The 25,667-nt window shown below is 40.9% G+C and overlaps 1 protein-coding gene across 4 annotated transcripts; it reads left to right on the forward strand.

Moving 5' to 3' along the window:
• Positions 1-1,126: 1,126 nt before the first annotated feature.
• Positions 1,127-24,684, forward strand: LOC132140560 (NLR family CARD domain-containing protein 3-like). Of its 4 annotated transcripts, XM_059549349.1 has the most exons (8): positions 1,127-1,224; positions 1,445-1,546; positions 5,467-7,275; positions 9,125-9,295; positions 9,606-9,776; positions 14,082-14,252; positions 23,216-23,394; positions 24,339-24,684. In XM_059549349.1, exons 1-8 carry the CDS (start codon positions 1,169-1,171, stop codon positions 24,383-24,385), a joined length of 2,706 nt encoding a protein of 901 aa, XP_059405332.1. In that variant the 5' UTR covers positions 1,127-1,168; the 3' UTR covers positions 24,386-24,684. The 4 variants fall into 4 exon arrangements, with proteins under 4 accessions (XP_059405332.1, XP_059405333.1, XP_059405334.1 ...); XM_059549350.1 differs by lacking the exon at positions 9,606-9,776 and having other exon boundaries at positions 24,339-24,683; XM_059549351.1 differs by lacking the exon at positions 9,125-9,295 and having other exon boundaries at positions 24,339-24,683.
• Positions 24,685-25,667: the final 983 nt, after the last annotated feature.

Raw genomic sequence — 25,667 nt, forward strand, 5'->3', positions numbered from 1 at the left:
TTATACTGAGTAACTAAGTCATAATTATGAGAAACGTGCTGTGGCGGAAACGGGCTTCCTTCTGGTGGTTACATAAAATACAGCAACCAAAAAATGTGTGAAAGAATCTTTGTCGGATGAAGACCACGCATTTCATAGATAGAATAATAATGTACACGTCACATACATGAACAGAAGAATAGTGCACACATATATGAACTGCATTTATGCATATTTTCCAGAAATTATCTGTATCCTCCATATTACTTGCATGACTGATTTCTACGTTAATAACAATGCTTGAATGAATCGATGCATCTGGCGCGCTTATTTATTCCACACAAGCTCCGGAAAGATGCGGTTCAAACGTCACATCACTGTGTGTGTGTGTGTGTGTGTGTGTGTGTGTGTGTGTGGTGACTTCCGCGTTCAAATGTCTCCTCAGTAGCCGTTTCGTGTTGTCTTTGTGTTTCAAATTCGTATTTGTGTTATCTTAAGACTAACATTGATTTAAGTGAACAGAAAGTGTTGGAGATCTCACTCAGACAGAAGTGTTTGAGGGTCTGACTCTGTTCAGCTTCATCATGGATCACACACAAACACTTCGAGATGAAGATTTGTCTCCAGGATGCAGGTACTTTGAATGTATACTGTATTAAATAACTCATTTATTTGAAAGAAAGCCATCGTTTTTTTTTTGTGTGTGTGTGTGTGTGTGTGTGTGTGGTAACTAGTTAAAATTAAAAGTTAAAAATTGTTTTATATTTGTATTCATGTTATTATGATATTCATATTAGTTATTGTTAGCCAAGACTGTATGGAAGAACCGTTCCGTTTGTGGTTTCTGTATCAACACAGTGAAAAATATTTTTTTTTAAAGTTAATACAGTAATTGAAAGGATTCTTTCTTACAGTTCAGTTGACCAGAAGAGATCAGACCCAGAGCCCAGCTGTGTTATGAAGAGTGACGAGTCTATAGATCATCCACAACATTTCAGGTACAATATTTCATTAACAGACATAATTAAAATATTTATGGTCTTTTATCACGTGATTATTTCATTTGATATTTTAACATTTTCTCACACAGAGAGAAGCATCTGTGAAAGTACTTAGTGTATCTTTAATCTCACTCTGTTATAGTTCAGTTCAGCAGAAGAAATCAGATCCAGAGCCCAGCTGTGTGTCTATGAAGAGTGATGCTTCTATGCAACATCCATTTAATTTTAAGAGCGAAGACACAAGGTTTAACCTCAAGTATACACATATATTTTTTGTGTTCAAATATATGATTATAGTAACATTTTAAATTAAACTGTCATAGAGTAGAATTATTAATTACATTTATTTAAATGGTATGTATTTAATGTTTTTTATAGTTGTGACCTTGAGCAGGTGCATTTTTAATAAAGTCACCACAACTGTTATTAAAGTAATGTGAAAAATGTTTGATTCTTGATTCAAGGTCAATCCTGTCACCCAGATCAGATGTCAGAAAACCTGTCTGTGAGAAATATGACCAGCCTATGAATCAACCGCAAGATCAAGGCACGTATCCTGATGTAAGGTAAGCTGTGGGAGTTTTTTAATGCAATGCATCAGAGTTGTCATGCCCATGTAAATCATGCACATGCCCCATCAGATTTTTGAGCCAAGTCTATTATGAATGCAGATTCCAAAAGACAAAATATTAGCTGAATAATATTTTTTATATTTCATACAATCATTCCAGCATGACTAGAACATGCAGTGCGACACAGCATCATCTGCTTAATTCAAATCTGCATTTGTGCTTTGGCTGGTGCTGAGCCAGAAACAGACACGTTTTTACAGCGCTTTTACAGCATTATAACCAGTTACACACGATTCTGTTGAGCATATGAATACAGTGAGCAATCAGAGGCGTTCAGATGAGTCATCTGTGCAATGCCTGTGTTTTGTTCACTCGCTCACTGAGTGTTATAATTTGTAAATTACAATGTTTTTATTAAATTCACATTTAATAGATAAAACTGATACAAAGTCAGTCTTCTTAAAAATATTTTATGGCATGACACCCATATTCTATTTTGTTTTATTAAGAGTTTCATATTTAATTTAGGGGATAATCTATTAGACTTTGGCTGTCAAATGCGGCTTTACTGAGCTCAGTGGCTCTGAACCAAGCAGATGTAAACAAAACACTATTGGCTATTTTAAAAAGGGTTCGGGGCTGCTAGATATGTCCCGCCCTCTCTTCCTGTTTCAGTTGACATTACATCACCACATAGAATAATGCTTTGTGTTTCAAGGAACTTTAGGGGACCTTTAAGTAAAAAGATAACTCATCCCATTTATGTCTCCTAAAGTGCCTTGAAACACGCAGCATTATTCTTATTCTACTCTTCCGAGGGAATATCGAACTGCATCCTCTAGCAGTCGCTCTATGTCTGAAGCATAGATCTAAACACGACAATAACATTGACCCGCGACAGCATTTGACTAGTAAAGCTTTTAAGAATTCTGCAGATCTCACAGCCTCGCTGTGAAAGCTGGCTAAGAAAGTGGCATCTCAGGATCATCTCGATGAGCGTTTTATTTTTCGACCATAGCACTCCAGCTCAAGTGAGCCTTCTATTTCTTCTCGATCTCCATGTGGAGATTGATAAGGCCTGGAAAAGTCTGTTCATCCCGCATCCATAGGTTTCAGCACACGAGTTATGACAATAACTGCCTTTAGGTCCTTCATTCCACGAAGGTCAATTTTTTTGTGTATTATTTGTGCATTATTTACTCTTATTTGTGCATTATTTATTCTAAGTACAGCTGTATAAATAAAGAGATATGCATAGGTATTTACATAATTCTTGAGAAAGAGGCAATAATTAAAGATGGAGAATGAAGTAGAGAAATCAATTACAGAACACAGGTAGTGATTCACTTGTTAGTGATTTAAGTTGAAGATGGCATGGGAAAATGTTTTGTTATGCCTAGATGATGTAGTGCACAGACATCTGTACTACCGCCTGAGGAGAGAAGTGCAAACAGGTTGTGTCCTGGGTGAGAGTCTTTGATGATGTTACCTGCCCGTTTCTTCACTGAAGACTGGACAGGTGCACACCAATGATCCTTTGTGCTGTCCTAAAAGTCTGTTGCAGTCTTCTTAAATCTGATTTGCTGGCTGGCCCAAACCAAACAGTTATAGAAGAGCACAAAACCAATAACTCAATAACAGCTGAGTCAAACTGTTTCATCTGTGCCTTTGGCAGGTTGAACATTTTCAGCTGACTAAGGAAGCACAACCTCTGCTGGGCCTTTTTCACAATGGATTCGGTGTGAATGTCCCACTTCAGGTCCTGAGAGATGATTGTGCTCAGGAACCTGAATGACTCCACTGCAGCCACAGCGCTGTTCATGAGGGAGACCAGGGGGGTTTCTCCTGAAGTCCACGATCATCTCCACTGTTTTGAGCGTGTTCAATTCCAGAATGTAGTGACTGCACCAGACAGACAGCTGCTCAACCTCTTGTCTGTAAGCAGACTCGTCGCTGTCTTAGATGAGGCTGATGAGTGTGGTGTCTTCTGCAAACTTCAGGAGCTTGACAGAGGGGTCAGCAGAGAAGCAGTCATTTGTGTAGAGGGAGAAGAGCAGTGGGGAGAGAACGTAGCCCTGAGGGGCTCCGGTGTTGATGGTGCAGGTGTTGGATGTGAGTTTACCCAGCCTCGCTAGCTGCTGCCTGCCTGTCAGGAATCTGGTGATCCACTGACAGATGGAGGTGGGTACAGAGAGTCCACAAACAAGATCCTCGCATAAGTCCCTGGTTTGTCCAGATGTTGGAGTACGTAGTGCAATCCCATACTGACTGCATCATCCTCAGTAAGCAAACTGCAGGGGGTCCAGTAATGTCCTTCAAGTACGTCAACACCAGTCTTTCAACCAGTTCTCTCAACCCATTCTCTCAGTTTTTACCAGTACTCTTACCCAGTTCTCAAAACCCTCGTCCAGACCAGAGTAAACTTGAAACATCTACTCACCTCCATCTGAGGGTATTACCATCTGCTCTCATCTTTCTCCCCTTAATTCCCCTGAAGCCAACCATCCCTTCACCTGGAGGAGGGTTATGCTGGAGCCTCCTGCGCTTGCATTGCATTCTCTCATGCTGGACCTATGATGTTTTGGTTAGTTCCTATGTCTCATAGAACTACTAACTGATGGTCAAGACCCAAGTGTTCTTTGTCCTTCATTTTCATAATATATCTGTGAACTTGAGGGAAAGCCGTGATAGCCCTACACCTTCGGTCTCATGCTTGCTAGATCATACAGCTAAGTCGCTAGTCTGCAGGAGCCTCCTTGATCATACTCATGTCTTGCCCCAAGGGGCCTCCTGAGATTTAAGTCATCCACTCAACAATCATGCACATTCACTTTCTAAAAACCTGCATAGTAGTAAGTGTGCATGATGAGAGTTCTGCACACTTTTCTAAAATACTGTATGGTATGGGTTATGCCCTGCCAGCCTTGTGCCTTTTCTCTTAGTTGGCTCAGGCCCGGGTCTTCACCTTGGGTCCCAGTCTACTTATCTATTTTTTGTGATACCTCTCTGAGCAGGGTGTTTGCTGCCAAGGACCTGTCAAGTCAGTTCCTTTGAGAAAGCTTATGCTGAGCTGGCAGTAGCCCCTTGGGTGACAGGTCAGAGTTTAGTTTATTGTCCTTTAAGGCCTTATCCCTTTAAAATAATCTCTTAGCTTCTGATTCCAAGCCTTCGAGCTCTGCCCTGGGTTCATGCACTTAATAGGTAAGTTATTGGGGTATGCAGCTCAGGCCTTTTTGCTCAAGGGGATAATGTCACTGACAGCCATCAAGGCATCATCGGGGCAACTCCCATAACTTAGTAGAGTTGGTACTAGAGTTGGTGCTGTCTTGGTGCTTGGCATGCACTTCCTTTAGCATGGCAGCATGGGCATACCATTCCACATAATGACCACTAGAGGTATGCGGTTTGATGTTACCTTGGAAGGGAACATTTCAGGTTACATATCCCTGAGAAGGAAATGAGACACTGTGCCCTCTAGAAACCTCAACATGCTTCGTACGCGAGCTTCAGATGAAGAAGCAGATGGCGTGTTTTCATGTCACGCTTTTATACTGTGGTCGCATTGGCAATAACATCATAGGCTGTCGCATTTAGATGTGCACTTAAGACACCAGTCACATTGGAGACATTCCCCATAGCGAACATAAGCCTATCAGTTATACTTATACATATGGCTGCTGTGTGTCATGACAAGCATTATAATCGTAGCCCCTGCCACCTTCACTCGTGCCCCCTCAAAAAAAAGTAGTGCATGTCACTCCTGCAATGCATCATTACACATTACTCAAACATATTACTAATAACTGATCCCTATGATATGTCCAGTGTCTCATTACAAAGAAAACAAAAATACATTTTTCTCTGTATTTGTACCTCTGTAACTCGTGTAATAATGTGGTATTTTAATTTTCCAGCTATGAAGTCCTCAACATATTTAGATCAAATCTGATGAAGAAGTTTGAGCATCTGTATGAGGGAAGAGCGATGCAAGGAAACCCAACACTCCTGAATGAGATCTACACAGAGCTCTACATCACAGAGAGTGAGAGTGGAGAGATCAGTAATGAGCATGAGGTGAGACAGATTGAGACACATTCCAGGAGTGCAGCAACAGAGGACACAGCCATCAAATGCAGTGACATCTTTAGACCTTTACCTGGACAAGACAAAGCCATCAGAACTGTGCTGACAAAGGGAGTCACTGGCATTGGAAAAACAGTCTCTGTGCAGAAGTTCATCCTGGAATGGGCTGAAGGGAAAGAGAATCAGGATGTCCAGCTCATATTTCCACTTTCTTTCAGAGAAATCAACTTGATGAAGGAAAAAAAACTCAGTCTTTCAGATCTTCTCCATGCCGTTTTCCCTGAAACTAAAGAAATTGAGATATCCAGTGATGAATATAAAGTGTTGTTCATCTTTGATGGTCTGGATGAGTGTCGTCTGTCTCTGGATTTTAAGAGCAAAGTGAAGCTGTGTAAAGTATTTCAATTAGCCTCAGTGGACGAGCTGCTGATGAACCTCATTGTGGGGAATCTGCTTCCCTCTGCTCTCATCTGGATCACCTCCAGACCAGCAGCAGCTGATCTCATCCCCTCTGAGTGTGTCCATCGAGTGACAGAGGTACGAGGCTTCAATGAGCCACAGAAGGAGGAATACTTCAGGAAGAGAATCAGTGATCAGAGTCTGGCCGACAGGATCATCTCACACCTGAAGTCATCAAGGAGCCTCTACATCATGTGCCACATCCCAGTCTTCTGCTGGATCTCAGCCGCTGTTCTGGAGAAGATGTTGAGTCGAGCAGAGAGTGGAGAGATTCCCAAGACTCTCACTCAGATGTACACACACTTCCTGATCCTTCAGACCAACATCAAACATGAGAAGGACTATGAGAAGAAGGTGACAGATGAAGACATGATCCTCAAACTGGGGAAAGTGGCTTTTCAGCAGCTTGTGAAAGGCAACCTGATTTTCTATGAGGAAGACCTGAGAGAGTGTGGCATTGATGTGACAGAAGCATCAGTGTACTCAGGATTGTGCACTCAGATCTTCAGAGAGGAGCTGGGCTTGTATCAGGGGAAAGTCTTCTGCTTTGTTCATCTGAGCATTCAGGAACATCTAGCAGCTCTATATGTGCACTTCTCCTGTACAAACCATAACAGAAATGTGTTTGACCAAAGCACCAAACAGAGTTTGCGGTCCATGGTGAAGAATTTGTTTCAACTCAATTCATCAAAACATGTTTCATTTTCTGAACTGCATCAGAGAGCTGTGGATGAGGCTCTACGGAGTAAAAATGGACATCTGGATCTTTTACTGCGGTTCCTTCTGGGTTTGTCAGTGGAGTCTCATCAGATTCTCCTACAACAAATAATGACACTGAAAAGATGCAGCTCTGACAGCAATGAGAAAACAGTTGAGTTCATCAAGAAGAAGATCAGGACCATTGAGTCTCCAGAGAAATCCATCAATCTGTTCCACTGTCTGAATGAACTGGGTGATCATTCATTAGTGGAGGAAATACAACAGTATCTGACATCTGGAACAATAAAGGAAGCCAAACTCTCTTCATCTCAGTGGTCAGCTGTAGTTTTTGTGTTGCTGACATCAGAAGAGGAACTGAATGAGTTTCATCTTGATAAATTTGTCAAAGGAATTAATAATTCTGAAAATATGAAAGTTCTTCAGAAGTTGCTTCCTGTGATTAAAGAATCCAGATCAGTTCAGTAAGTATCAATGAAATCAATCACTTCACTGTTAAAACATTAAGAAAATCAAGGTTAAAAGCTCATACAGTAAATCTTAAGTGCTGTAGCTATTATTTTAGTGGTCAGCATTATGATGTGTTTTCAATACAGTGACACTGTAAAAGATTTCTTTAGGCATTCAAACTATTTTTGTTCTTCAGTCATTGTTCTTTAAACAGTAATGCTTAAACTTTTTTGGCAAATGATACATTTCGTGACCACAGTGCACGGCAAAGTGATGTGAGTGCATAACTGCAATAAAGACAATAGTCCAAAATCTCTTCCGTTCGCCAAATCAGTTTTAAACATGCTAAACCAGTTTAAAATTAAACCTAAAAGTTGAATTAAATTAATTTCATTTGGACTCAATTGCAAAAACACAGTTTCACTAATAGATAAATATAGATAAATGTTGATTTATTCAAGTCCAAACTTTTTTTATTTGTGTAAATTTGCCCTTGAAACTTGGATAATTTGAAATTAAAGGGTACTTATTATGCAAAATTTACTTTTGCATGGTGTTTGGGCCGAAATGTGCGTTGCAGTGTGTGAACACAACCACCCTACAATGAAAAAAATCCACCCACTTCTTATTTTTTAATCCCTAATAAACCAAATCAGTCTCATTAGGCAAGCGTTTCTGATTCTCAAAGCAATATGACATCACATTGCTTAGGCCCCACCCACGGTGGCCACACTGCCATCAGTGAGTTGTGTTCAGTTGTAACATCAACGATGTCTCATAAGCAATCCCAGTGTACTGTGTTTAGATTGTGTGTATTTGTGTTGCTCTTCCATCATTGCAAATGGGCTGTAAAAACTCAGAGATGTCCTGGTTCATTCTCAAAGGGTGTTTCTTCTTCCATAGTTTCTCCTTCATCTGTGCGGCTAAACACCAATTCTCTTGCTCTCAGTCATGTTGCTACTACCGACTGTTATTGCTTGTAAGTGACTGGCTACCAGTAGCCGCTTGCATCAAATTCAAGGTACTGATGCTTGCCTACAAGACGACCACGGGCATGGCACCAATATACCTTAACTCACTAGTTCAAACTTATGCACCCTCCAGAAGTTTGCGTTCTGCAAGTGAACGACGGCTTATGGTGCCATCCCAAAGGTCCCAGTCTTGTGGACCTTTTCCTGGACTGTGCCCAGCTGGTTGAATGACCTCCCAATCTCAATTCGAACAGCTGAGTCTTTACTCATTTAAAAAAAAAACATCTAAAGACTCGACTAATACTGGCACTTACCTTTTCTTTTCTTGTCTATCCTATTCTTGGGGAGAAAAAAAAACCCTGGCTACGGATTCTGTGCTAGACTAACTGAGACTGGTCATGGCACTTGTATACTGTTGTTATTCTCTTGTTGGTCTGATTGCTTTTGTTGTTCTCATTTGTAAGTCGCTTTGGATAAAAGCATCTGCTAAATTATTAAATGTAAATGTAAGTATGCAAAGCAGAGATGTATACTCTACGCCCTCTTCTGAAGACGGTGCGGGAATATGCAGCTCATTTGCATTTAAAGTAATACACACCAAAACAGATATTTTTTTAGACAGGGCCCAAAAATCAAATCTGTGGGGTATTTTGAGCTGAAACTTAACAGACACATTCTGGGAACACCCAAGACCAATATTACTTATTGTGAAAAGGGGTATAATGGTTACCTTTAAAAAAAAAAATACATCGGCATTTTTTTTTTGGAATGGTATGAATTCATTTAATTATATTGGAATGGCAAGTTGCTATTCATTGCATTGGAGGTTGTTTGATAGCTTTTTTGTTAGCTGTTTGATAGTGGTTAACGTATGATTTTCATGTTTCTACAGGTTGATTTATTGTGGTATCACAGATGAAGGTTGTGCTGCTCTTGCTTCAGCTCTGAGATCAAACCCCTCACACCTGAGAGAACTGGATCTGTCTGAGAATAAACTAGGAGAATCAGTGAAGCTGCTTTCTGATGTACTACGGAATCCTCACTGTAAACTGGAAAAACTGAGGTAAGATCATAGATGACTCTCACATGTTATGTTGTATATTATGTCATCATCAATTAAGACAGATTTCGAATAAGATATCTATTTTGCATCAAATAAAGATATAGTGCTTATAAGAAATATTATTTACCCTTTTTGAACTTTGAATATTTTATGATCATGTTTTGTGTTCTGTGACATTTTAGACCTCAATGTCCCCAATGATCCATCAAACATATACATTTTTTACATCTGTATTTTATCTTTAAAAATGGATTCACAGGTAAACTGATCTGATCTGAGAGAGTGAAGAGTGTGTCATTGTTTTTTACAGGTTGATTTATTGTGGTGTCACAGATGAAGGTTGTTCTGCTCTGGCTTCAGCTCTGAGATTAAATCCCTCACACCTGAAACATCTGGATCTGTCGTGGAATAAACTAGGAGATTCAGTAAAGCTGCTTTCTGATGTACTACAGAGTCCGCACTGTAAACTGAAGAAATTGAGGTAAGATCATATATGACATGCTACTTAGTGAATAGTTTCATCAATGAAGACATATTTTGTATAAGACAGACATTTTGTATAAAGTGAGTTTACTAGTTAACTGAGTTTCAGGAGCAGGGCCACGCCTCACGCAGCCACCTCATCCAGTCACCTCGATTCCCAAAACTTACTTATATCAGGCCGACCCTTTAGCTCTGTTCAACTTGTTCTCTCGAACAACTATGGATCCAGAGATACAGATTAAGGGGCCGTTCACATATCGCGTCTTTTGCATGCTCAAGTTCGTCATTTCCAATGTATGCGCGCGGTATGTGCGCTCATAATAGAAGCGACTTGGTCCGCGGTGCAGACGCGCCTGGAAAAAACGAGCGCGTCGCACCAGTTTTGAAATAAATTTAGTAGTAGAGCTACTTCAAGCTATTTTTAGTGCTGCAAATCCATTTATCCTTTGCTGAAATTTCCACGTCTTCATGGAGAGAGCAGGCCATGGTTGCTTAGCAACAGCAGATGCCTCAGGAGCGCAACTGCCCGAACCCTTTTAAAAGAAGGAGAAAGCTCCTGTTTTTTCATATACTCCTTCCACTATTCTTCCAGTCCAGATAGCTAGCACCCCAAGAATTTATACTTCACACTGGCCAACCTGGATATCCTCAATCTCCAACTCTTCCAACTGTTATATCTTTACCCCCCCCCCCCCACTCCAACCCCTCCTTTCCCCAACATCCTCACATCATGTCATTTAGCAATACACCTTTTACTTTAGCCACAGTCGCGACACCTATTCGCCAGCTTCAGCAGCTCATCATCCTTCTCCTGTCTCCGCAACCCTGTGTGTACTAATCTTAGCTGGTATTTACATTGATTAAGAGAAGCCTAGAGAAGTGCTAACCAGCCTAGGTCCCATGCAGCTCAGCCATCCTGTTCCCTCACTCAAAAAATCCCACTCTTACTGAATTCACTCTCGCTTTCTCTATTTTCTGCGATTATCTTAAGTTTTGTATATCCAGATTGTAGAGCTGAACTTGATGACTACCTCTCCATCATCTGCGACATGGGGACTAGCTTTTACAATTATCACATTCTGTTTGCTACCCAAGCAGCAGGACACCTACATCAGTTCAACCAAGGAACATACTGCGGCTCTTTCGACTTCGAACTCTGCTTCCGAGTTTTCCCAGCTTAGTGTGAACTTTGTGGAGCCCGCTCTCATTCAGGTGAGCTTGCTCTATCACCCCCCCCCCCCCCAAACCAACTTGCTCTTGCAAGACATCTGTATTCAGCAGCTTATCTGCACCAGCACCCCGTCCTCCCATTATCCCAAAGCCAGCAGGCCCCTCAGAAAATATTCAGAGGCCGTCAAATATTGTACCACAGAAGAAGGATTGTATGCAATAATTTCAACCATTTAGGCTGCACCCTTTCCAACTGCATGCTTCTACATTCCTGCCCCTTCTGTGGCAGAGCCCACGCAAGCAGCTCCTGCCCCTACAATTCTACAACATCAACAGAATGACTAACAAAGCACCCCAATCAAGTTAAAGGCACTTGTTGCTGCGCTAAGAAATAATCCCGATGGAGAATTCGTACAATCTTTAATCAATGGTTTCACAAATGGTTTCCACCCAGTATTGTTTTGAAAAATATCGATATTTCAATAAATATAGATACTAAAATACAGAGCCCCGCACATGACATGCAAGAAAAAAAATAATAATTGTGCACACGATTTACTAATTCATTCCCTCAATGTACTAAAACGTTCCCTCAATTTACTATTGCGTTCCCTCGATTTGCTAAATCGTGTGCACGATTTATCAAGTCGAGAGAACGAATTAGTAAATCGTGGGAACGCAATAGTAATTGTGTGCACGATTTAGCCCACTATTTTTTCCTGCATGTCATATGTGGGGCTCTGTACTAAAATATCTGAATGGTACCAATACTAATTTCTCCAAGTATCGATACACTGATACTGCCGAGCTATCCCGTTCACTTCTCTCCAAAGGCTTGTTGACAAACACCACACGTGACCGCAGTGTCTCTCTCGTTTCATTGTTACCAACAATGAAACAACGTAGTACATCGCATAATCTTCAGTCTGCCATGTCAGAACCCTTTATAGTTGATATGCTATTAGCAGAAGAAGTTAAAAAAGGTTTAATGATAGGCCCCTTTAATAAACAACCATTGCCCATCACACGCATCAGCCCCATAGGAATTGCCACCCTTAAATACTGATCAATAATTGACTTGTCAAAGTCAAAGTCAAAGTCACCTTTATTTATATAGTGCTTTAAACAAAATACATTGCGTCAAAGCAACTGAACAACATTCATTCATTCATTCATTAGGAAAACCGTGTCAATAATGCAAAAATGATAGTTAAAGGCAGTTCATCATTGGATTCAGTTATGTCATCTCTGTTCAGTTAAATAGTGTCTGTGCATTTATTTGCAATCAAGTCAACGATATCGCTGTAGATGAAGTGTCCCCAACTAAGCAAGCCAGACGCGACAGCGGCAAGGAACCGAAACTCCATCGGTGACAGAATGGAGAAAAAAACCTTGGGAGAAACCAGGCTCAGTTGGGGGGCCAGTTCTCCTCTGACCAGACGAAACCAGTAGTTCAATTCCAGGCTGCAGCAAAGTCAGATTGTGCAGAAGAATCATCTGTTTCCTGTGGTCTTGTCCTGGTGCTCCTCTGAGACAAGGTCTTTACAGGGGATCTGTATCTGGGGCTCTAGTTGTCCTGGTCTCCGCTGTCTTTCAGGGATGTAGAGGTCCTTTCTAGGTGCTGATCCAGCATCTGGTCTGGATACGTACTGGATCCGGGTGACTGCAGTGACCCTCTGATCTGGACACAGACTGGATCTGGTGGCCACGGTGACCTCGGAACAAAACTTGTCTTCTCCTCATTGCATTCACATTCCAGGCATTGACAGAATCATCCTCGCTCCAGATTTTTCCATGCAATATGCTACAACTGGCCATGCTATCAAACTCATTTGCCTGGCAGGCCACGGTACTTGGCTAGCCAAAGCAGACATCACCTGTGCCTTCAAGGCCTTAGCCATATATAATATCTCACCAACCCTGATGATATTTAGATGTATACCGATGCCGCACCCTCCATAGGCTTTGGGGGCTATCATGCCATTTATGACAGCTGTCATGCCATTCATGCACAAACTTACACTAATTTGTGTGTTCACAACGTGTGTTCATGGTGTATTCACTTCTCACTGCTGTGTGTGTGCACTTGGATGAGTTAAATGCAGAGCACCAATTCAAAGTATGGGTTACCATACTTGGCAAATGTCAAGACTTTCACCTTTTTCACTTAATTTCCACTCAACATCAGTACCTCCTCAAAGCCCCTCACATACCAGGATATCTTAATGCCATAGCTGACTCACTGTCTCATTTCTCTCTTCAGAAATTCAGGCTCTTTGCTCCGGAATTCGGCCATTCATTCAACTCCAGTCCCTTAGCGTATACATCTTTTCTCTACATCTAAATCCCATCATCGATCAAACCTTGGACTCCATGTTCCTGCTCGCATTCATCGGTTTTCTAAGATGCTCTGAATTTGCTCCAAATTCACCCACCTTCCATCCATCAATCCTTCCATCTGAATTCATTTCTCAGCCCTTTCCAACCCATTTCCGAGTATGTTCGCTCCAGAATCCCTGCCCAATCATCTCCCCGAGATCTGCTATCTGCTGGTTCTGGTTCAACAAACATTTCAACCAAATTATACCTCAGGTATATCTCCAGAACACAATTCGATACATTCTGTTCATCACAACCATACTGACCTTACATTTGCAACAATCTCAACGACATCCGCAAAGCCCAAGCTAACTTCAGCTCACTCCAATCTTAGGGGGTCCTAACGGACCCGCACAGTTCAGAGACAATACCCCCATCCAGAGCCTCCCTGGGCCACCAACGGATGCCTAGATCAACCTATCATCCTTTGCCATACCCCTCCTACCCTTCCACTTTCATCCTTACATTTATACAACAAAGATTACTTCCCGACATTTGCAGTGTGGCGTGATCCTTTACTAGTAAAAATACAGATATAGTGCAAATAAGAAATATTATTTATATTGCTTGAATGAGATGTTGGATGTTTTATGATCATGTTTTGTGTTCTGTGACATTTTAGACCCCAATGACCCCAATGATCCATCTAACATATTGATTTATGCTTTAAGTTTGTACTTTATCTTTAATAATGGATTCACAGCTAAACTGATCTGATCTGAGAGAGTGAAGAGTGTGTCATTGTTCTCTACAGGTTGTATAATTGTGGCATCACAGATGAAGGTTGTGCTGCTTTGGCTTCAGCTCTGAGTTCAAACCCCGCACACCTGAGAGAATTGAGTCTGACGTGGAATGAACTAGGAGATTCAGTGAAGCTCCTTTCTGATGTACTACAAAATCCTCAATGTAAACTGGAGAAACTGTGGTAAGATCATATATGACCCTCTCACATGAAGCACATTATAAAGTATATTTACAGTGTTTAGCCTCTTTCTGTTGCTGTGAGTTCAACTCACTGAGCTGTAACACATGAGATGCTCTTTAATTATTATTTATTCCATTACTGATTACAAATTACTAAACTTTTGACCTGACTTGTTCATCACTGTTACGGCTCATAACTAAATTATATAGCTTGTTCAATATTTGAAATAAACACTTGTTATAAACCAAACATAAGAGAAAAGTTGGCACCAACTTCTGCCCACTTTTATTTTTTCTTATTGTTTACAATAGTTGAGCACCCTCATTGGGTTTTTTTTCCTCGCACATTTTTAAAAACTTTTAATAAACCAAACATATAGAAAATCACAAGACACTTGATGCTGCTTAAGATTTCCAGTTATGCCCTCCTTTATTCCATAAAGAATACAAATTAATCAAACATTCAACAAATAATAGAAATGAATTCATAAAAGGTATTTAAAAAAAAAAAAAACAATAAACAGGTAGGGCAGCTTAGGAAAACAGGAACAGCCTGACTACACCGCATCTGCTGGACAGATCTTACCTCAGAAAATAAAAAGATGACTCTGGTGTGTGCTAACAGATAAGACCAGATAAATTCTTGAATAAAAGTCACATAAACAGTCTAAAAACTACCTAAAAAGTTATCTACAGGTGCATCTCAATAAATTATAATTTATTTCAGTAATTCAACTCAAATTTTGAATCTCGTTTATTAAGTAAATTCAATGCACACAGACTGAAGTAGTTTAGGTATTTTGGTTCTTTTAATTGTGGTGATTTTGGCTCACATTTAACAAAAACACACCAAATCACTGTCCAAAAAATTTGATATGAAAATTGAATATGGTGACATGCCAATCAGCTAATCAACTCAAAACACCTGCAAAGGTTTCCTGAACCTTCAAAATGGTTTCTCAGTTTGGTTCACAGTTTGATTGTGTTAGTTCACAATCATGGGGAAGACTGCTGATCTGACAGTTGTCCAGAAGACAATCATTAACACCCTTCACAAGGAGGGTAAGCCACAAAGATTCATTGCCTGATAAGCTGGATGTTCACAGATGGCTTTGTCCAAACATGTTAACAAAGTTGAGTGTAAGGAAAAAGTTTGGAAGAAAAAGATCCACAACCAACCGAAAGAACCGCAGCCTTATGAGGATTGTAAAGCAAAATCGATTCGAGAATTTGAGTGAACTTCACAAGGAATGGAGTGAGGCTCATTATAACTCATTATAATAAGTGAAGCTGTTTTCTTTTGGAAGCTGCATTCAAAATCCACTTGGCTCAAAAATTGGTTTGAATGGGATGCCTCTGATTGGCATCATCTGTATTAATGAGAAAATTATCACTTCATCCGATGTTTAAGTGAATAAAATAGCCTCGACAAACTTAAGTATAAAACATTGTTATTAACAATACACAGCATAGTTTTTAATTACACTAGCCATCAGACTAGAAATGTCCAAATAAAACAGTTTAACAAACTAAAAGAACCAAAATCCATTTATTTGTTGGATACATTTCAATTTTGTGTGTGTGTGTGTGTGTGTGTGTGTGTGTGTGTTATCATTATATATATTCACTTTCCCATGGCTATAAAGACACTGTATTTTTTATATATGTATTTCAAGATGTGACAACCAAAATCAAGTCCCTAGAAGAGGGATTTAGTCAGTGATATTATTAATAGATTATAGAGGTCGGGGCTGGCAGCAGAGAATCACAGTCGGTAACACAATCCAAAATCAAACACGGAAAGAGCAAACACTAGGGAAACCCTCGGAAATGCTAGACGGGGCTAAACAAGACTTCACAATCATTGAGAGTCCAAACACAGTATATATAGGGGAGTGGTAATGGGGAACACCTGGTGGTAATTAGCCCTAAGCATGGGATTATGGGAAATGGAGTAGGGAATGGAAATGGACACCAAATACAAGAGTCCTGAGTGGAGTGCCCTCTACTGGAGTTTATGGGCACTCCAGCTGATGATTGTGACATTGCCCATCCTCCCCCCAAAGGAGTGGCTTCCAGATGCTCCTAACGGAAAATAGACCAGAGTTCAGGTGGGAGGTGGAGCCGAGGTGGAACAGGGGGGAGGGATGGAGGGCCAGGTCCACGTGGAAGTGGATTGACCGGGGACCGAGGCAGTGCCGGCAGAGCAGGAAACCAGGGTGGAGCAGGCGGAGCTGGAGCCCACCGGGGCAAAGCAGATGGAACTGGTGCTCACCGGAGCAGAGCAGGCAGAACTGGAGCCCACCGGGGCAGAGCAGGCGGAGCAGGGGGAGCTGGAGCCCACCAGGGCAGAGCAGATGGGACAGAAGTCCACATGGGCAGAGCAGAGGACCACCACAGCCGAGCAGCTGGGCCAGAAGCCCACCAGGGCAGAGCAGAGGATCACTACAGTGGAGCAGATGAGACAGAAGCCCACCAGGGCGAAGCAGAGGACCACTACAGTCGAGCAGACGAGACAGAAGCCCACCAGGGCGGAGCAGAGGACCACCACAGTGGAGTCGATGGCACAGGAGAGCAAGTCTGGTCAGGTAGGACTGAAAAAGAAAACATAAAAAGGTTAATGGCGGCCTCCGTGGCCGTGATGAGGTGGTTAGAGAGTTCCCAAAATCCAGTGAGTTGGTGGATAGCCTTCGTAGCCTTGACAGGACAAGCAGTGAATTCCTGAATGGCCTCCGTGGCTGTAACAGGACAGGCAATGAGTTCATAGACTGCCTCCATAGCGGTGACAGGACACAACGAGAGTTCATGGATGGACACTACTGACACCTCTGAAGGTTCTGCAGCAGTTGCCACCACCTCTGGAGGTTCCACAGCAGTAACTTTCTCCTTGACAGCAATACAACAGGATGAGAGAACATTGCTGGGTGCAATAGACAGGATGCGACGAGGCTCTGGAAATTCAGCTGATACGTGATGAGGCTCTGGAAGTTCAGCCGAGACGTGACGAAGCTCTGGAAGATCCGTGGTGATTTGACTGGCCTCATAAAGATCAACTGTGACTTGATTTAGTTCATGAAGATTGGTGGTGACTTGACTTTGCTCATGAAGATCAACGGTGACTTGACTTTGTTCACGAAGATCAACGGTGACTTGACTTTTTTCACGAAGATCAACGGTGACTTGACTTTGTTCACAAAGATCAAAGGTGACGACTTTGGTCACGAAGATTAACTGTGGCTCGACTTGACTCATGAAGTTTAACTGTGGTTTTACTTGACTCATGGGGGTTAATGCTGACTTGACCTGACCCTGGACGGTCAGCGGTAACTTGGCCTGACTCTGGATGGTCAGCTGTGATTTGGCCTGACTCTGGATGGTCAGCTGTGACTTAGCCTGACTCTGGATGATCAGCGGTGACTTGACCTGACTCTGGACGGTCAGCGGTGACTTGACTGGACATTGATTCTGGAAGATCGACAGTGACTTGACTCGTGAAGATCAACGGGGACCTGACATGACTCTGGAAGATTAATGGGACCTGACTTGACTCTAGAAGATCAACTGTGGCTGCCATTTCGTGCAGGAACGCCGGATTGGCGGCCCTCTTGTGCAGTGGCGATGGGCTGGCAGCCATCTTGTGCAGTGTGCTGCTTGGCAGGCCTGATGAAAGCAGACTCTGGAATGGTGGCCATCTTGTGCAGTGGCACTGGGCTGGCGGCCATCTTGTGCAGTGGCGTCGGCTTGACAGGCCTGGCGAAAGCAGACTCTGGAATGGTGGCCCTGTTGTGACGAGACTCTGGAATGGTGGCAATGTCATGGAACGTTTCTGGAATGGGAGATACTGCAGGACTTCGATGTTCCTCATCCACAACACCCACAGTAAATTTAGAATTCGCCAACAGCAAAGCATATTCCAAAAAATCCCTTAGACTGCACTCAAACATCCCCTTTGGTAACCAGGACTTAATCGGTTCATTTAATTCAAAATGAAATATGTCCTTGAGTATTATGTCCCCAAAGGATACCCGGTAGGACAGCTCACAAAACTGGGCAACATAATCCTCAATGGAAGAATTTCCTTGCCGCAGATCAAGCAGCTGCTCAGCTGGGTCCATACCAGGCCTGAGTTCCTCAGAAAAACCCGCTGGATCCTTGTTTGGGGAAGTCTTCTATAATGTGGAGGCCGAGACGTTCGGATCCATTTGCAGTATTTTATTAAGCGAGTGGTCAAACAGGCAGAGATCAGAAAACAGCGTCAGGTATGTCAAGGGATATCCAGAATCAGTATCAGTACCAGGCAGAGGTCGGGGCTGGCTGCAGAGACTCACAGGCGGTAACACAATCCAAAATTAAACAAAGAAAGAACAAACACTAAGGAAACGCTCGAAAATGCTAAATGGGGCTAAACAAGACTTCACAATCATCGAGAGTCCAAACACAGTATATATAGGGGAGTGGTAATGGGGAACACCTGGTGGTAATTAACCCTTAGCACGGGATTATGGAAAATGGAGTAGGGAATGGAAATAGACACCAAATACAAGATTCCTGAGTGGAGTGCCCTCTACTGCAGTTCATGCTCAGCTGATGATTGTGACAACAGTATACCGCACTTTGTTATTCTTCAGGTTATTTCACTATTTTTTTTTTTTTTTTTTTTGTATCCAAGATGGCGGCATGTATGGTCTGATGTGTGTTTGTCCTCTTATCTATACTCATTTGTTTGCTTTTATGCTCATATATGGAGTAAAATTTTTAACAGATTCTATGATTGAGCTCTTTGGTTTTTAGATAAAATAATTTTTATTGGATTATGGACTACTTTGCTGCAGAAAAGCTTCCATCTCCAGGCTCTACTTGGATCCTGAGGCCCTGTTAGCCTCTTTAGGCCTTAGCAGCCCAGCTACCATTTCTAGGCTCCAGGCCCTAGCAGCCTAGCTACCATCTTCCTTCTCTAGCCCAGCTCCAGCCCAGCTATCATCTCTAGGCTCCAGGCCCTAGCAGCCCAGTTTCCATCTTCAGGCTTTATTTGGATCCTGAGGCTTTGTTAGCCTCTCCAGGCCCTAGCAGCCCAGCTACCATCTCTAGGCTCCAGGCCCTATAGCCCAGCTACCGTAGGCTCTGTTTGGATCCTGAGGCCTTGCTAGCCTTTCCAGGCTTTACTTGGATCTTGAGGTTCTGCTAGCTTCTCTAGGCCCTAGCAGCCCAGCTAACATCTCCAGGCTCTGCGTGGATCCTGAGGCCCTGTCAGCTCCTCCTGGTTTTGCTAACATCTTCTGCTAACATGGCTTTTCTCTTAATGCTGCTTTGTTCATTGTTTGTGCAGAATCTAAGATCAAGTGATTTATACTGGGTGAGTACATCTTACAACATTTGTGGCTCTTTGGACATAGCCTATGGATTTAACTGTTCAGCCTTTGTGCATTTCCCTCAAATGCCAAAAGAGTTGGCAGAGGACTTAAATGCAGCCTGGTTGCTACCCAGGGATATTCTTCAGCTTCAAAATCTTTTGATCTTAAATGACTATTTTGCATTTGATGGCAGAAATTACTGGGACTCTCATTTTAAAAACTCTACAGATTCTTCATATACTGATGGTAAACAGAGATGGTTAATATTTTTATTGCTGCTTTTATCTGGCAATGTGCAGCCAAATCCAGGCCCTGAGTTGCAGTGTATTCCATTGCCATCTGATGTGAAATCCATGTCTGGTTTGAGTGTAATTCACCTTAATATTCGCAGTTTGTTACCCAAAATGGATCTGCTTAGAATTTGGGTGAATTTAACAGATGCAGATATTGTTGTGCTATCTGAAACCTGGCTGACAAAATCAATCACTGATATGGATATTGGAATGGGTGGTTATAACGTGTTTCGTGTTGACCGACCAAGGAAGGGTGGTGGGGTTGCTATTTATGTCAAATTTAAATTTAATGTGAAGTTAGTCTATTCATAATCAATCGGTAAGCAGCTGGAATTTTCGGCAGTGAAGGTGGAGTTGGCCAAGGGCCCTTATGTTACTGTTGTTGGGTGTTATAGGCCTCCTTCTGCCCTGAGTACTGCATTGCAGACTCTTATTCAACTCTTATCCAGATTGGACTACGAAATTATTTTAGCAGGTGATCTAAACTGGGACTGGCTGAAACCTTGTTCAGATGAATTTGTCATTTTGTGATTCTGTCAATTTTACACAGTTAATCAATTCTCCCACTCGTTTAAATCTTAAGTGCCATGAGAAATCCACCTTAATTGATTTAATTTTGACTAATGTCCCACACAAATTTTCTGCTGTTGGTGTTTTTTGCAATGACCTAAGTGACCACTGTGTTGTTGCTGCTGTAAGGAATACTAAGATGCCTAAATGTAAACCTCGCGTAATATGTAAGAGGAATCTCAAAAAATTTAATGAACAGGGCTTTTGCCATGATTTGTTTAATTGTGATTGGAGTAGAATAGAGCTGATTCTCGATGTGGAGTCAGCCTGGATCTTTTTCCGGGATAGTTTTTTGCAAGTAATAAATAGACACGCCCCACTAAAGAGATTCAGAGTTAAGGGGCGGGACTTTCCCTGGTTTTCCTCTGAGCTTGGAGATATTCTTCATGACCGCAATTTAGCTTGGGCCAAAGCAAGAAAAACGGGCTCTTCGTCTGATTGGCTTGTTTTTAGGCAGTTAAGAAATAAATGTTCTTCTTTTATTAAGAAAGCAAAATCTGACTTTTATCTGTCAGCCACTACTAATACCTTAAATGATCCCAGAAAATTTTGGAAGGCTATAAAATTACTTTCTTTAAACAAAGATGGTATTAATGTTCCTTCTTTTATTATGAAAGAATCTGTAGTAGTTCATGACAAGCTTGAGATATTGAACCATTTTAATGAGCATTTTATTCAGTCTGGTTCTTTGTTTGACACTGCTTGTCCTTACACTGTGACATCTTGTAGAGATGTACCAGTCTCTACAAGTGTCTTCAATCTCACTCCATTCTTAGTGGCTGACGTTCAAAAAGCCCTAAAAGGGCTGGCTCCTGAAAAACCTTCAGGACCTGATCTTATAGAGCCCTACTTCTTAAAAATAGCTGCTGATTGTGTAGCACAGTATCTTAGTAACGTATCTTTTTAATCTTACTTTAGAGAGCAATACTATTCCCAAAATATGGAAATCTGCATTTGTTTGTCTATTATTGAAAGGGGGTGACCCGTCAAATTTAAATAATTACAGGCCAATTTCTAATTTGTCTGTTTTGGCCAAAACGCTTGAATCCCTGGTGAGTGATCAGATGAAAGATTTCTTGCATGTACAGGACATTTTATCCCCAGTTCAGTCAGGTTTTAGAAAAAAACATAGTACTATCACAGCTGCAATGAAGGTGATAAATGACATCTCTGTTGCTCATGACAAGAAGCAACACTGTACATCACTTTTTATTGATTTGTCAAAAGCTTTTGTACAGACTGTTACAACTTATAAGTATCTTGGTATTGTTATTGATGATTGCCTATCATTTAAGCCTCATGTTCACTGTCTAGTGAGAAAGTTGAGGCTAAAATTGGGTTTTACTTTCGAAATAAGCTGTTTTTCTTTTAATGTTAAAAAACGGTTAGTGGCATCCACTTTTTTATCTGTGCTGGACTATGGTGATATATTATATATGCATTCATCTGCTCAATGCCTTCAAATGATGACGCAGCCTATCATGCATCGCTGAGATTTATCACTAATTGTAAAGCTCGCAGCCACCACTGTGAGCTGTACTCTCGTGTAGGGTGGTCTGCTCTGGCCACACGGAGGCTTTTTCATTGGTACACATTTATATATAAGGCTATTCTTGGTGTGCTTCCATCCTATTTATGTTCACTTCTTATGAAAAAAAGTGCTGCTCATTACTCTCTCCGTTCTCAGGCTGTAGTCTTGCTTTCTTTCCCACATGTCAGTACTGAGCTGGGTAAAAAGGCCTTTGTTTATTCTGCTCCCTTTACATGGAATTTGCTGCAGAACAACTTAAAACTTAGTAAATTGATTCCTTTGAGTTTTTTTAAGTTAAGAATGAGATCTTTTGAGTTGGACTCCCTCACATGTCAATGTTTTTAATTGAGATTTCATTGTAAGTGCATAATTGGCTTTCAAACTGTTTCTATTAATTTATTTGTCTTTATTTTCATGTTTTTTGTGTGTCTTTGTACGTATGCAATGATGTGATGTAATTCAGCTGCCTATCTTGGCCAGGTCTCCCTTGCAAAAGAGATTTTTAATCTCAATGGGCTTCTCCTGGTTAAATAAATGATAAATAAAAAAATAAAAAAACTATAGCAGCTAATGAACTGGAAGTCTTGCCCATAGGCTTTATTCTGTGCTGAAGAATAAAGTTGGTATTTATTGAGTTGTCCACTATTTTGTAAAGAGGATTATTTGACAATTTTCACCGGAGATTCTGAGCTAAATTAAAGAGGATTAAAAATTACTTTATAAAGATGGCAGCAGAATTATATTCTTTTTACACCGAGACTGGTAGGTCTGTTAGTAAAATCTGTTACAGGCTGGTGAGTTTACCAGGGTTAGAGCCAAACTCTACAATAGTCCCCCGGGACCGATCGCTTCCTTTCCCCATCCCTGTCTTATATCCTGAGAAAAATATTATTTATGAAAAAAGTTAATCAAAGTGGAATCCAAACACCAAAGACAATAAAGCTAGAGGTAAGCAGGTGATGAGCCAGAAGAAAAGCTCATTAACATGATCTCAGTGCATGTGTAGGCAATAGTAGACCTTGAGTATCTCTGTTGAGTCCAATACATTTCTATTCTATTTTAAGCTGCCAGATGAGACCAAACATGACACATTTCTGTATTTGAGCACAGTATGTGGCAATGCTTGTCATAATATCTCCTCTCCTGCTCTGAGACCAGAGTCAATAACAAATGGAAGAATCTTAAACCACAATTCACATCATGTCATTCTTGTCTACAGGTTGAGAGATTGTGGAGTCACAGATGAAGGTTGTGTTGCTCTGGCTTCAGCTCTGAGATCAAACCCCTCACACCTGAGAGAACTGGATCTGTCTGAGAATGAACTAGGAGATTCTGGAGTGAAGTTACTCTCTGATCTGAAGGATGATCCACATTCTAAACTGCAGACATTATACTATCGTGCGTTTGTTTAAAGTTTTTATATTAACCCAAGTTCAGTAGCAGACCTGTGTGTGTAATTGGACAATATAAGATAATAAGTCAGCTCCACTTTAGTCTCTGTGCTTTTAATTCTGTGATGTGACTGATTTACTGTTATTAATCTGTGATCATTTTGTCATTCATATTTCTGGCTGTAATAGGAATATACTCATAATATAATATACTATGTGCTTTCTGAAATCAGTGTTGCCAGATTGGAAATGTCCAAGTATCGTACCAGAAGTTCAAAATTATCGTATTTGGAAGAAAATTATCGTACGTGAGTCAAAAGAGTTAATTATCTATTCTAAACCAACAACATTTTGACACGATATGCAAATTACCACAATAGATAACTAGGCTTATTGTTGGACGGAAGCAGTGCAACAAAATACTATCCCATTATTTTCAGTGACTGTCTGCTTCGCGACGCATATTAAAACATTAAAATTATTTTTAAAATTATTTTTAACACTTGCAGAATTTAGCTGTTGTGGCGTGGTGCAGTTAAATCCACATCTGAGCCGCTGTCATTGGAAGACTGCGTGTTGCCAGATGTTGAAGGGGTTCTTGCTGTCATGGACTGCAACTAGTCCTCGTTGGCTTTAAAGCAGGGCAACCTCCCCTGAGGTGCACACGAATGCATTTAGAGTGTCTGTAATGAGCCGATTTCGTGTATGAGTAAAGAAGCCCTATGACTGCAACTACCTTCAATTAAATCTTCATAAAAATCTGAAATTATCGTACATTACAGGATTTTTTTCATTATTGATCGTACATCGTACAGAGGTAAAAATTATCGTACAAATACGATAATTATCGTACGTCTGGCAACACTGTCTGAAATGGTTCTGCTGATGTGATGTGAAGTGACAGCAGTACTGCTCATACTCATATGTGACTGTCTGTGTGTTTTATTGTAGGACTGTCAGTATTTAGACGTCAGTCCAGTATCTTCAAGATCAGCTGATGGTGAAAAAGGAACTGCTACAGAGACGTCTCAGTCACACAATCAGTACCACAGCTCACTATACCCAGAGTACACAGTTTGCGTAGGGCACCAACTCCAAGGGGGGCATCATCACAGTTGCTCAAAAAAAAAACAGCTTTTCCCCCAACCACGCTCGCACCTAATGTTTGCGGGTAAATGCTCATAATTGATGGATGGACATCTATGCCTGTCGAAAAGACAAGAAAAAATGGCATAAAGTTGGCTTGACGTTGGACGTTCGATATTCTCAAATTTAGGGGCCGTTAAAGTTACATGCAATAATGATATACACTTTTCTAAAGTCAATAGCATCTGATGAGAATGACTAACAGTCATAAAAACAGCTATAAACTGTTCATCTAGGTGTCAACTATAATGCACACCTTTTACATTTTTGATATTTATTCAAATAAACTGTAAATCATATGTAAATTATGCTAATTTTCCACAACCAAATGGGCTCAAATGCAAATTTAAAGCTCAATAGCATTTGAGGAGAAAGACTTACAGTCATGAAAACAACTGTAATGTGTTCATTTCGGTGTCAACTACAATGCACACCTATTTATGTATGTAAGTATGTATAATGTATTCAAATAAATTTTAAATAATTTAGGTAAAAACAAGGCCCGTGTATCACTTTCAGGCACATCCTTTTTTATCGTTAATAACGTGTTTTAATGACGGAAATAATTTCTCCAAAACCAACGCATCTAATATTCTCTCTGACTTTCCATGTTCCCTTACGAAAATTATCCATGTTTTTAACAAGGATAACACCAAAAATCATCGTTTTTGTAGCCATGGTAACCGCAAATTAACCATGGTTTTGTAACTTTAAAATAATAATTTACAAAGAAGTAATAATAAATATATATACAATCCTGCTTAGGTCACCCATTTGGCTAGCAGTGGCCCTGCACACAATTGTAAGGGAAACAGGTCAATTTAGGTCAGAGGGAATCATTTAAGGGAATTTTAACAGAATCACTGTTTCACGGCTGATCACTGAAATGGCCAGTGATTCATTGAACAAGCCATTTAACATCAAATCTGCACTGTATATTAACATCCAAACTATAGTGAAAACACTATTAATTAGCAAAGTAACACGATCGGCAGTTTAAGACATTAACTTGTAAGCAGAAAACACAAGATACTTCTCTTTCCAATATGAATAAGGCTTTATTAGATAAATCTAAGACATATAAACTAATCTAACACATAAACGCACGCACTCACACATTCACACAAGTTGCAG

This window comes from Carassius carassius, chromosome 5, assembly GCF_963082965.1.
Source record: "Carassius carassius chromosome 5, fCarCar2.1, whole genome shotgun sequence".
NCBI lineage: Eukaryota > Metazoa > Chordata > Actinopteri > Cypriniformes > Cyprinidae > Carassius > Carassius carassius.